This window comes from Macadamia integrifolia, unplaced genomic scaffold (assembly GCF_013358625.1).
Source record: "Macadamia integrifolia cultivar HAES 741 unplaced genomic scaffold, SCU_Mint_v3 scaffold1489, whole genome shotgun sequence".
NCBI classification, from domain to species: Eukaryota; Viridiplantae; Streptophyta; class Magnoliopsida; order Proteales; family Proteaceae; genus Macadamia; species Macadamia integrifolia.
In genome coordinates, this window is record NW_024868225.1 from 75,748 (window position 1) to 89,071 (window position 13,324).

Consider the following 13,324-nt stretch of genomic DNA (forward strand, 5'->3'; position numbering starts at 1 on the left):
CCCCCCCCCAAAAAAAAAAAAGCCAATGGTATCTTACTATCTTAGTCAATCACACAATTGGCACCCCATGGACACAACCCTCATCAAATGTCAGATTATTTTCTCAATCAACCATGAACAGATAAGGGGAAAATGAAGAAGTTTAAAATAAATCAGACTCAAACTAGCATTCTTAATCATTAACCATTATTAAATAAATTAAAAATAAAAAAATCAAACACTAAATCCTATTCTCACACAATATGAAGTCCTTTAACCAGGACTGTTACCTAACAGACGGGCCCAAACTAGCAATAACAATCTAAAAATAAAATAAAATAATGGATGGCCCAAGTGTGGGACCCACTAGCCCAAGGGCTAGGATTGCCCACAGTTCGACAAGGTACTGAATTCCTCCTCTTGTCTGCATCACCTATTTTTCTTCTTTGTCCTCATCTTATTCTTTTTCCTCAACTATTATTTTTTTTTCTGTAAAATTACAGGTCATAGGTGCTTTTATCAGTCCACAACAGAATCAAATTTCTTCTCATAGCCTATGTTAGAGGTCTCCCAATAAGGGGGTGATTGGGACTATAAAATTTGGAGACAAAAAGCAAAAGGTTCAAAAACTTTTGACAATGGTAAATGCAGGAGCTGAGAAGTTATTGAACACTCACCCACACTCAAGAGTTGTAGGGAGGAAAGAAAAGAAAAACCAAGGGAGAACAAAAGAGAATTAGAGTGGTTAGGGCAACTTCTTACATCCACTACCAAGGGTCCTCAAGCACTTGGATTTTCACTATCTCATTTGCTTTCCTAGGTATCAATCAAACCCTTACACTTTAGTTTTTCCACGGCTCACCACATACCCGAGGTATCTTCCAAGGCTCACACCAAAACCCGAAAATGTCACCTTGTGGCTCCTCTTGTGTGAACAACCTCCACACAAGGAACTTACAACACTTTCGAGAAAGTGAATGAAGAAAAGAATACAACCTCTAAGAAGGTGGGATGGCAAAATAAAGCTTAAGATCTCTCACAAAACAATCCCCAAAGTTAAAGGAATACTCAATCAAAACACATAAACAGTGCTGTGTAAAAGTTATTTGAAATGTCTAAGAGATCCCTTTAAATAGGCTCAAGGTGTTTGTGAGAGAATATCTCGGATGTGAGCAAAAACACCAAACGGGCGACCACTGAAGGTTAGCAGAGTTTCACTGGACTCCAACAGTAAAAAATCTAGCTGTTGGACTCCCAATGGCCAAATTTATTACTGTTGAAATTCCACATAGGTGTCCATACAGTTCTGTGGATGTCTTTAAAAGTCTGATTGGCTGAGGAACTCTAACATGTCTGTGAGTCGAGCTAACTGATTACACGTCTGCTTGTTTTACTGGATTTCTCCATACTTATGAAGATGTCTCCTGACTTAGAGACCTAATGCATACCTCAACATTGATCGGGCTTCTGCATGGGTAATTTGGACGTCTGCCCTATTCAATAGACATCTCCGTCCTTCACCGGACGACCTCTAACAAAGGACTAAGAAAAATATTCCAGTTTAACCAGACGTCTCCAGGAGCAAGCGGGCATCTCATTTTTCAACTGACATTTGCGTGGGGAAACGGACGACCGCAGACAGAAAATTTTCTGTCGGGATAGATTTAACCCAGATTTCTTAGCAATCCTCCAGGGTTTTCCAATTAGGTCCTCGGTGGCTTTTAGAAGGCTTTAAATTTTACATCATAGGTTATAAAGATAAACAATAAAACAAAAAAATGTATATTAAAGGAGTCTTCTTTTTCCCGATGCTTCAAGGACTAAGTTTTTCATCTTGAATCTTGAATTTTGAGTGTCTTCAATTCAAACGTGAGATAACCATTCTCTTTTGCTCCAAGATGCTTGTATACACTTCTACATGTACTCTCTTTGATCTCGATATATGTATAGGATTGATTAAGACCTTTCACAATTCAAACATATGTTAGTAATCCCAATAGTATCATCATCCAAAGTTGCTTCATCACCAAAACATAGAAGCAGGGATCCTTTGATCAAAAGCTTACTTTCTTTCATTTCTTGAACAGTAACTTCACCTAGGCCACAAGTATCCTAAGCTCCACGCCTTCCTTTTTTCTAAACCCAATTTTATGTTATCAATCCTCCCTTCTTTGCATTTTTATTAACTTTTCAACTTGAGTCTCTCTTTTATTAAATAGACCAACATTACCAGGGCTGTCCAACCACCTCTTGATTGTAGTCAGTCTTAAAGCTCTAAACCCTAGGCCTTCCTAGACAAGTTCTTCTCAATCTTTGGTAAGTGACGAAGTGCTCTAAACTATAGCTATAAGCACCAAGGGCAGGAAAAAAATCGAGGGGAAAAACAGGATGTCAAGAAGAGTAATATTAAGTTTTGATAACCCTAGGTAATAAAGAGAAGGCCTGAATTAAAGGATACGAGAAAGATATTCATCAAATAATTGTGAATCAGAGTGCAAAGTGTGCTGGTTTAGTAATCATTGAGGAGAAAGTGAATGCAGAAAGACCTTAAAAATCCATAATGAGAGAGTCCTTTCAGTGAAGCGGATGTGATGCGGATTAATCACCAAAAAAAGGCTGATAGGGATTCTAAACAAATCTCAACTGCAGGAACTTTTTTAACAGAAGAACAATCAAGAATAACCACAGCAGAATAGCAAAACCAACAAATCAGAACTAATGAAGAAAACAGATCTGTAAATCAGAGTTTCGAATCCAGAAATTGGAATTTATGAGATCAGAATATAACCCGGATTAAAGGACTAAATCAGATACAGGAATATGTCATAACAGATCATAAATTGTGAAAAAACATCCATAGAAATCAGAAACAACCAGACATCTATATCGATCTCAGAAAACAGAACAGATTAGGTTAAAATATCAAATAGGGCACAACTGTGGGTAATTTGCGTAGCAGGCCAACCAGTGGTCTGATAGGGCCCAAACTGAGATCTAAGCACCATCAGATGGGGCCTAACACTCGACCAAAAGATGGAGATAATCAGGTAGTTGAAAGCCCTTGAATCAGAGATGGATTTGGGAATAAGAAAGAGAGTTTCAGAACTGGAAAATAGAAAGGACCGCAGATCAATGGTGTGCTTTACCTGGGATGAACTGAGATGGAATTTGATACCTTGGAGTGCCTGAAAACATTAGGAGAAAAGATAATAAAGTAAAAGAGGCTCCTAAAGCTTAGATGATTTTGATAAAAAAATTAATGACTGTTGCTATTGTCTTCTCCATGAAGAGTTGTCTTGTGTATGATCAAGGCTGATGGAATTGGTGTTTGATCCAATTGACTCTCTGCGGTGTGAAGCCCAACAGGTTCCTTCAACTTATTTCTCTTCTCTTCTACAATATTCAAGGTATTATAGAACTGGTCTACTGTTACAGGTATTTAAATCATTTTTCTCTCAATTCTGTCCAGAAAATCCTCTTATTTTTCCTATTTGATCCCTTGCTGCCTGACACACTTTCAGCCATCCTTTGTGGCTGAAAATTGGATCCAACCTCCCCTCCCACCTAGTACTACCTTCTATCCAAACCTGGTCCAATTCTGACCAGCCGATTCGAGATATTAGAAATACCTGATTTCCTGTCCTGTACTGGTTTTACTGGAGTAGAACCAGAATCGATTGCCTGAGCAGTCCTACTCTGTTTCTGTAGTGTCTACTATTGACTTGGGACTGTTAGCATCTTAGTACTACTGCTGGTTCATCCCCGTTTGATCGATACTGATCTGTTCTAAGTAATACTGGATGTTCAAGTCGATAGCTGCTGGTTTGCCTTATATTTCTGTTGGTCTGATTTTATTGGTTTGTGTTGGTTGGCATCTGGTTGTTCTTTGATTAAAAGTTCCTGCAGTTGAGACTTGGTTAGACTCCGTATCCTTGTCTACATTGCGATGAGCCATCTAATTCTGAATGGGATGTCAAGCAATTAGCTATGGCACAGTTCAAGACTCTTTTAAAATTGGGATGGAGGCTATAGAGTCTACCATCCACAATAGCTCACAGGATTCAAAATTGGTTCTTGTTAAGAGGAACTGCACACTCAAGATTCCAAAAGTTCATCCAGAGATGAGCGGTAAGTTGATAATTAGCAGAACTAGAAGCAGAAGATCTTGGCGAGTGGTAAACTATGATGTCTTGGTAAAAATAGATGGATTTTTCTTCCGTGAGGAAGACAAGTTTTCCCCAGCATTCTGAGGGACAGCTGGGTGGAGATAAAGAAACATACCAGCTGTGTACCAAAAGGAAAATCATGTCCTAGAAAGTCCAGACACACCTAAGCTAGTGTAAGGAGTATGGGACCAAAAAAAAAAAAATGAGATAGCCCCTCCTTGTAAGGAAAAGTTTTGCCTATAGGTCCTGTGTTCTGATATAAGTTGAGCATGTGACAGTTTCCTTTACAAAAAAAAAAATCATTACGAGTTTTCTACAGTATAACACTCATCAGCAGCTTCCTATGCCATTAAGGTGATAGTTGATGGTTGCAAACAATTGCTTTCTATTGAGATTTATTCTTGTGGGAATGGAAGCTACTCTCTTTCATTAAGGTGGATCATGATTTGGGTGGGTGCAGATCTAAAATTCATATGACTTGGTTTGAAATGATTGGGAACAGCTGTTAGATATATTGTGGTTCTCCGAACGTTCGGGCTCATTGGAAGTTTCTACTCCTTTTTTTTCTTTCTCCATCATACCCACTGTACAGAATTGCTTCTTCACCATTATGTTTTCTCACCAATCCAACAGGGGGAAAAACAATGCACTTCAAAACAATAAGCCAAAATGCTAACAAGGATTTCAATCATTTTGTAAGAGAAAGAACAAGGTGACACTGGTGACTGCCATTTCATCGACTAGAACAAACTATAGTCAATCTCTTAATAGAAACAAGGCCTTGGAAAAATTGACCAAAAGCTATTCATGCAGATCATACCTCCTCCAGTTGTTGAGGAATCTCACCATAAATGCTGATCTCTGAATCGAAAGATTCCAAATTACCCCTTATCCAGAGAATATCTGTAGCTTTCGATATAAAATCTCCATTCAACTGTCTCTCTCTCAGAAACATTTGTAAAGCATCTTCTCTTGCAAGTTCATTCCCTAGAAAGAACAGAAAAATGAAATAAGGAAATATGGTGATGATATGAATTCCAGACATGCAATCTTGAGGAGTGAAGACAAATATTGAATTTATGGCTGCCTTTGGGGGTCAACGGATCGGATACAAACATATACAGAACAAGAAAAATAACCTTTATATGTAACAGATTTGCATCTTGTTGGATCATAGACTAAGTAAAAGATACATGGTTCCGCACCTGACCTCCCAATAACCACAATAGATTTTCAGGAAGAAATTGACGACTTAAGGATGTTTTGATCACCCAATTTTCTCAGGATGTTTTATTGGCTACTTTCAAAAGTTAAATATACTTTTGTTGGTACTATAACTTGAATGTGTTTCAGTGTGGATATTGTATGCCACTAACTGTCTATAGGTCGGTATCATTCGGGCTTCTAACTCTTGGGGCAGAGAATCTGGGTTTGTTGGGTATACAAGTATATGAATAAACTGACCTAAAATATTAAATATGCCATTTTTTACGAGTATTCATGTGACATAACCACTGACTTGAATGCATTTTCTTCTTTGTAACCATAGAATAAAACATTCAGAAAGAGAATAACAAATACAAAATTCAACTAAGATGTTCCTTTTGCTTATGAAGATAAGTGTTGCATCTGGCTTCTTGGGAATAATTCATATGGGCAGCAGGACAAATTTTAGCCCAATCAGAGGGTATCTTGTGTGTGTGTGTCTGTGTATTGATGAAGTGTTTGTAAGACTATTTCCAGTAATTTTAAGATTATTACTATTGCATGTAATTTGAGTCAACTACAGACTGGCAGAGAGAAAAACTGCTCCAGCTGGCTGCAACATGTAAGCATGCATTTGCATTTGTTGATATTCAATGGCAAATAGTTGTTCTTCAAGATCCTAAGACGTACGATCCCCCACCCCCAACCCCCCCCCCCAAAAGAGAGAGAGAGAGAGAGAGAGAGAGAGAAAAGAAACTGAAAAATGTGACTTTTAAACCGAACTTGTCAACTAGAGTGAATCCAGTTGTGGGAATAGCAACGGGATGGAGACACGTTTAGGGATCCAAAGCATATATACCAGTCAATTTCCAAGACTCTTGGCAATATTGCCCATGGGGTAGGACAGAATCAGAAGTACCAAACAACTTAAGAATGAAGAGTGGTTTCATCCACAACACAAGTACCCAACGTTTGAATCTGGACGGAGCAACGCATATCTCTTATTATGGCAAAAATGCCTACATCTAGAGCAGAAGTTTTAAGCTAAACTGAACTTAGAACTGAACAATAACATTTCTACATTCCTGAAGAACAGGATCGAATGCTTATTTTTGCTGAACGAGTTGTGCCTATTGTATCTCTTTCACCCTCCACAATGCAGTAAATGTTCATGATTTGACAAATTTCAGGATACAACCGATTCTTCATCCAACCAATGCAGCATACAAAATCATAATCCTAGAATAGTACAGAAGTTAATTACGGAAAAACACACGAAAAAAAATCCAAATACACAAATTTCCATAACTAATCAAGAAGAGAGAAACGGAAGAGGTACCCAGATAAGAAAAAATCACAAAATACCAGGAAGAGCGTTTCTGAAGACGGAAAATCTTGGATTTTTCCTCGACAGGGCACAACCACGATGAAATGGAGACGTTCTGATAGGAAGTGGAGCAGGGCATGTTAGCTCTGCAAAGTTGGGGCTGCTTAACAATCCAGCTCTGGAAAGTGTCTCCATATTTCTCTCAGGTTCACTACAGGATGTCGAGATAAACCAGAATAAGCGAGAGTGAAGGTTTTTTGAAGGTAAGGAACTGATGGGACATAAGCAAACATTATCCCATTAAGGGGGTAAGGGCAGACCCACTTGAAAAATATCTCCACCGAGTTCCAACTTCCAACTCCAGTCGTAAATTTTTTTTTTTTTTTTTTTTTTTTTTTTTTTTTGGGGGGTGGTGGAGGTTGTAAATATCATTTCATTCATAAGCGAGGTAAACAGATTACAGGGTTCATTCAATCATAGAGTGGAACACAACAAAACTGTCCTACATGCAACAGATAGGGTCTGAGTAGAGTATTTGCCACATAATGCTAATATATGTTTATGTTTTTGCTTACAATTCGCAATCCTAAGTTGTTTTTGATAACAATTCTACTCTGAAAATAACTACAAGGATACTAGTAAAAAAAATTGAACGGAACTGTGAGTATTGGTCAGATCACATGTGTATTTTAAAGGTAAAATCATAATAAAAATTGATTAATTTTTCTAAATAAGGGTAGATCTGACTGATATGGTCCTATCCAGACCGTTGTGAAATGGTATCAAAACTGTTTGGCCTTGACTGATCCCGTGACCGTTCCTGTGTTTTAAAAAAACACCAGGGAGTAGATTGGCATTTGCTAACCTGACATAGGATAATGCTCTACTTATGAGGAAAGTGTGGAAGCTTTTATAACCTCTTTCTCTATGGGTCAAATTGATGAAGGGTAAGTATTTTTCTAATTCTTCATTTCTTAAAGCACCTTGTCCTTCAACAGCTTCTTTGGGATTTAAATCAATATTTCGGGCTAGGGAAATTCTTCGCAAAGGTATCTTTTATAAGGTGGGACATGGTCGTACTATTAACCCTTGGACTGATCACTGAGCCTTGGGTTCTTAATCATCCCCCTTCCTCTACTCCTTTTCAATTGCCAATTGATGTTCCTTCATTGATTTCCAATCCAACTCTTGGAATGTGGCACTCCTTCATCATTGGTTCCCAACTAATATGGTTCATCACATCCTATCTATTCCCATCCCTTTTTCTACTGCCTAGGATTCTATCATTTGGTCATCAACTTCTTCTAGGAACTTTACGTTCACCTTTGCCTATAGACTTTCTCTTCATGGTCCAGAGTCTCCTTCTAAACCTTTATGGCAAAAAACTGTGGCATATCTCTAATGCTCCTAAGGTGAAATTTTTTTCCTGTGAAAAGTCATGTGGGATCATGTACCACACGCTAGCCTTCTTAGCTCGTGGGTATTTCCTTCTTTATGCAAAGTGTCTTTTCTGCTCCTCTCCTTTTGAATTTTTTGATCACATTCTATTTACCTCTAGGTTTTGTACTACGGTGTGGCAATTTTTGGGCATTATGCAATATTTCCAATTGTTCTCCTCCATTTAAGACTGTATCTCTTCACTTCTTAATTCCTGGTTTCATCACTAGAATAAAATTATCTCTTTTCTGTTTTGGCCAGTACTATATAGCACTTATATAAGGCTCGGCTTGCAAAGGCTAGATCTTGGACTGGGATTTTGGAACTTGAGGCGCCAAAAGTACAGGCACTCAATGAATCAAAGTCAAACTAAAATCAAAAAGATATTTCCTTATTCGTTGTTGTTCATGTTAAAAGGGTCTTTTACCATTATATCATTTTCAAAAGTTGTTGTTTTCTCCCATTTGTCATACACATGTGAAATGACAAGTTCTTCCCTCATTGAAAGAAAAAAAATGTATTAAATAAAGGAAAAAAGAATGCTGCCTGGTTGCATGCAACCTGCACCTAGACATGGTCCACCTTGAAATGATCATGTTGCCCCCCTAACAAATTGAAAAATCTCCCTAGTTGATGTCCTTGCATCACGCAACCAAACATCGTTCTTTCCTTAAACTAAAGGGCAAAAAATTAATGTTACAAATCATTTGACACTTATATATGACATACCACACTTATATATGACATACCAAGGGGCATATAGACCTTTTTTGAACAACTTTATCAATTGTCAAAACATTCCAAAATATATATATATATATATATATATATTTTTTTTCTTTTTTTTCTTTTTTTTTTCAACTTTATTTTTTTCCCACATACGATCCTTGGTTAGATTAAAACTAATTAGATGAATAGATCCTTGAAAATCCAAAATAGGTTTCCCTTTACAAAATTACCCAATCTATATTTCAGTCAATTCCCTTTTCTTTTTTCTTTTTTTGGTAAAGAGTCCCCCAATACCAAAGGAGAAAGAAAATGTAACTATTTTGAAAGAATTCTTTTAATATTTGAAACATTTCAATGAGAACTCATGAAAAAAGTCTATTAGATGAGATTTGCGCCCATGATGTCAGCCACTATAATTGTGGGTCCTGATCTTATCATAATGGCAATTTCATAAATTCCATAGGATTGTCAAATGCATAAGAACCACAAAAATCATATATGAATAAAGGATGGAGACAAGAGCTTCCAAACTAGTAATATTTTATTGTTCCTTCTTTTGGATAAATTTTCCTCTTTTTTTTTTATTTCGTGTCATCAGGAATTTGTTGAAAGGATTAGTCCCACATCGGAAAGATGTGAGAGAAAAAGTGTTATTAAATATGAGTTTGACATGTTGAGCGCCTTCTCACTTGAACAGGTTCTGTACCATGGGCTCGTCCCCATAAAACGAAATCTTGAGTTCCATCTTTTCATGGCCATATGGTTGAAAGGTTTGGTCGTTTAAAGATTGGCTTAGTTTGTATCAATTACTAAATGTGTTGGACTTGAGTCCTATTATATATGTGTAGTACACATTTAGTCTGCCTATTTATTTATATGTAAATTTTAATTTTTGAATACAATAGGGTATATATTAAAATTTTTTTCTAAACTGTTGATAATTTGATAATGTCTTAAACTGTAATCTCAAAGCCATGGTGGTGGTAGATTCGGTTTATTTCTTTGCAGATTTCTTTTCTTTTTAGTAATCATTTTACTTCTTAAGTTTTTCAACGCAGTATATGCCTTTGGACTCTTGGGAGGAGTGGTAGAAGAGTGTAAGACCACGTTTGTGCCCAAGTTATGTTGGAAATACCATCCTAAAACTTAGATCTAGGTGGTTACCCCAAGACTAAGAATTCTCAAATTATGAATCGTTTACCCCGCTCCATGTCGATGAGATCGGCAGGTGAGGCAAGCACAAGTTCTAACGTGCTTGATTATGATGAACAAACAACAATAATTAACCGAAGACTCCAAAGTTGGGATATGCCCAAAATTTCTAGAAATGATCTCTATGATCGAGACTGGTTCGGACTCGAAATAGTCAAGACCGTAGAACAAACTATTAATTTTACCCCTCAAACACAAGAAATCCAACTTTTTGATCCAATTACTTTACAAGAATCATACAAAGACCGCAAATATAATTATGTCCATATTGGGTTAGTCCAATTGACCATCAAACCTCTTCACCGAGAATGACTCAACACTTCCATGTTGTTAGCCCTTCGTGACCAAAGATTCCTTGAGTTCAATGATTCCCTCCTGGGAGCAATTGAAACTAGCCTTTGTTATGGACTTGTCCATTTTAATGTCTACCCAAATATGTCCATAGCTCTGGAGGACCCAAATATTTTACATTCACTCAAACTTAACCTCAAAACCCATGGTTACAAATTGATGCATGGAATCATTCCAATTTCCATCATCCATCGCATAAAATACAAAACCATGAAATCGGTCCAACCCCGTGCCAAACGAACATCTTCAAAAGGCCAAACCCTTTACCTTGAAACTGATTGTATTCAGGGTCAAATTGTCTATCCAAAACTTTGCCGTTGGGAAGATATGTCTTTCCTTGGGGAATGGTAGCTACAGACAACTGCAATTCCCCCTCAAGTTTCAAACACAAGTATCCGTTTTATTTCCCAGGATTCAGACGGATTAGTTTCCATTAGGTTTAACCAACAAGCTCCCCCTCCTATTTACCAAAGCTCAAGAAGGTCATGCTCTGAGGCATCGACTTCTTCTGACTTAAACCAATGGGTTTCTCAAACAAGGACCACTTCACCTATCCCCAACCTTGTTGGAGTTCAAACCAACCAAAATATTGTCCAGGGAACTTACGAGACTACCTTCCCGGAATCTACCTCATCTGAGGTACCTGACCGTCAGTCTCCCACTCACTCTGAGGTTGCTGCTCCACCTTCGCGTGATACTAGAAACCCAGGAGTAAGGATGATTCAAACAACCACAGATTATCAAATTGACAAACCCTTACTTCGAACAGATTTTGAATCTCCAAAGAACAAAGAAAAACCAGAATGGTTCTTAAAAACTTTTAATTTAGAACAACAAGCCCAAATCAGAACAAATTGGTATAATTTTATGACAAACCTTAAAACAAATGTTTTCTTCTTTACATATTTTGATATTTATGCCCAAGATAATAATGTTTTTTATCCCTGGCATAATCAAGTATGTACTCAAACTACTTCTCACAAAGCCTGGACCCTTTATGATGGTCCAACTACGAATGCTATCCATCCTCCGATGGAAAACATCAAACACAACTACAAAGATAATGAAATAACTGCTTCTCCGTTCAAAATTGCTGACTAAGAAGACCCAAACAGAAGACAAATTGAACAATTAAACTTTGTAAATTTAAGTCTTCAAACCATAGGTAATCAACTATCTAGAGTTGAGAACCTTGTCCAACCAAAAGCGATAGCCTCGTCATCTATGACACCGGCTCTGGTTCTAACTTCCATTTCTTTATTCAAACCATATAATATTCCTCAAAAACAACAACTCGCTCTTAACAAATCTTTTGTATTAGATCAAATTAACCAACGTCTAACAATTCTTAATGCTGCTGAAGCACACTTAAGTGATCCACAAACACTTGTCCAAAATCAGCCCTCAAATGAACCTTCGGCTGAATCAAACAATAGAGGTGTTTGCACCATCATAGGATGTTCTTCAGATACTTCCTCAAGTTCTGAAGAAGAAGACCTCCCAAAAATTAATCAAATTGGTCAAAGTTCAAATCAACATCCAGTTTTCCCTAACCTTCAAATTGAAGCTAGAGGAATTGCTCCTCAGGCTTCTTACCAAAGTGGTATCATCTATGAATGGAACATAGATGGTTTGTCTGAGCATAATCTCATAAACAAACTCCAAGAAATGAACATGGTTAGTAACGCACATCGTATCAAAAATACCCCTGATAGTGCAGTTGCTACCTTGCTTGTTTCTGGCTTCACAGGCCAGCTCAAAGGTTGGTGGGATTATGTCCTGACTGATGTCCAAAAAATAGAAATTTTAATGGCTGTCCAAATCACACCTGAGGGAGTTCCCCTTCTTGATGGTGAAGGTATTCCTATTGAGGATGTTGTTAATACCCTTATTTTCAGCATTGCAAATTACTTTTTAGGAAACCCTTCTCGTCTCAAAGACAGAATATCTGAACAATTGTCAAATCTTAGATGTAAAAAATTACATGATTTCAAATGGTACAAAGATACCTTTTTAACCAAAGTCTTAACCAGACCTGATGCAAACCTTCCCTACTGGAAAAAAAAATTCCTTACAAGATTACCAACACTGTTTTCTGAAAAAATTAAACAACGCGTTAGGAAAGAAAATGATGGGATCATTCCCTATGATCAAATGTCCTATGGCCAAATCATTAGTCTAATTCATGAAGAAGGCCTTGCCCTTTGTACTGATATTAGATTAAAGAAATAAATCCATAAAGAAAACAAGTATTACAAAAAAGAGTTAGGAGGATTCTGCGAACAATTCCGGTTTCCACCTCTCAGACCTCCATCAAAACATAAACACAAGTCTTCTCGCAAATATTATAAAAATTTTCATAAATCCAAAAAATATGTGTCTCATAGACCATTTACAACCCCTGAGTTTTACCAAAAAACTCCTTCAAAACCAAAATATAACAAATACAGAAAGCCTTTCAAGCCACCTAAAAATTTTAAAGATCCAAAACCTGACAAATCTTCTCAAGGATGTTTTCGATGTGGCAAACCTGGCCATATCGCCAAATTTTGTAGAGTCTCAAACAAAATCAATTCTTTACAAATTTCTAAGCAAGATAAAACTCAAATCCTTGCCTTATTTCAAAAAACCTCTTCATCCTCCTCTGAAGATGAAAATTACAAACTTAATCAAATTCAAGCCTCTAAACATACTTCTAGTTCATCCAATAATGAGAATTTCCAAGCCTGCACTTGTGATTCTTGTATTATTGGCCTTAGCTGTGAAGATTGTGTTCCCAAATCCGTCCGAATGCTCCGTGCGTCACTAAATTCAAATATTTTTGATTATATAGATAGCTTAGCAGACCCAGAACAAAAGAAGGCTTGCCTTGAGCTTCTCAGAAACAATGTTTCTACTCAAAATTCCCCTCAACCAT

General features: G+C 37.2%; 1 protein-coding gene across 1 annotated transcript in view; it reads right to left on the bottom strand.

Annotated features, from left to right (window-relative positions):
* LOC122063878 overlaps positions 1–7,002 on the bottom strand; it is a 49,257-nt gene extending 42,255 nt beyond the window's left edge. Inside the window, exons 1-2 of the mRNA XM_042627570.1 lie at positions 6,717–7,002; positions 4,966–5,132 (exon numbers count right to left, since the gene is read on the bottom strand). Coding sequence (XP_042483504.1) covers positions 4,966–5,132; positions 6,717–6,873 — 324 coding nt within the window. The 5' untranslated portion in view covers positions 6,874–7,002. The remainder of the gene's footprint in view (positions 1–4,965; positions 5,133–6,716) is intronic.
* Positions 7,003–13,324: the final 6,322 nt, after the last annotated feature.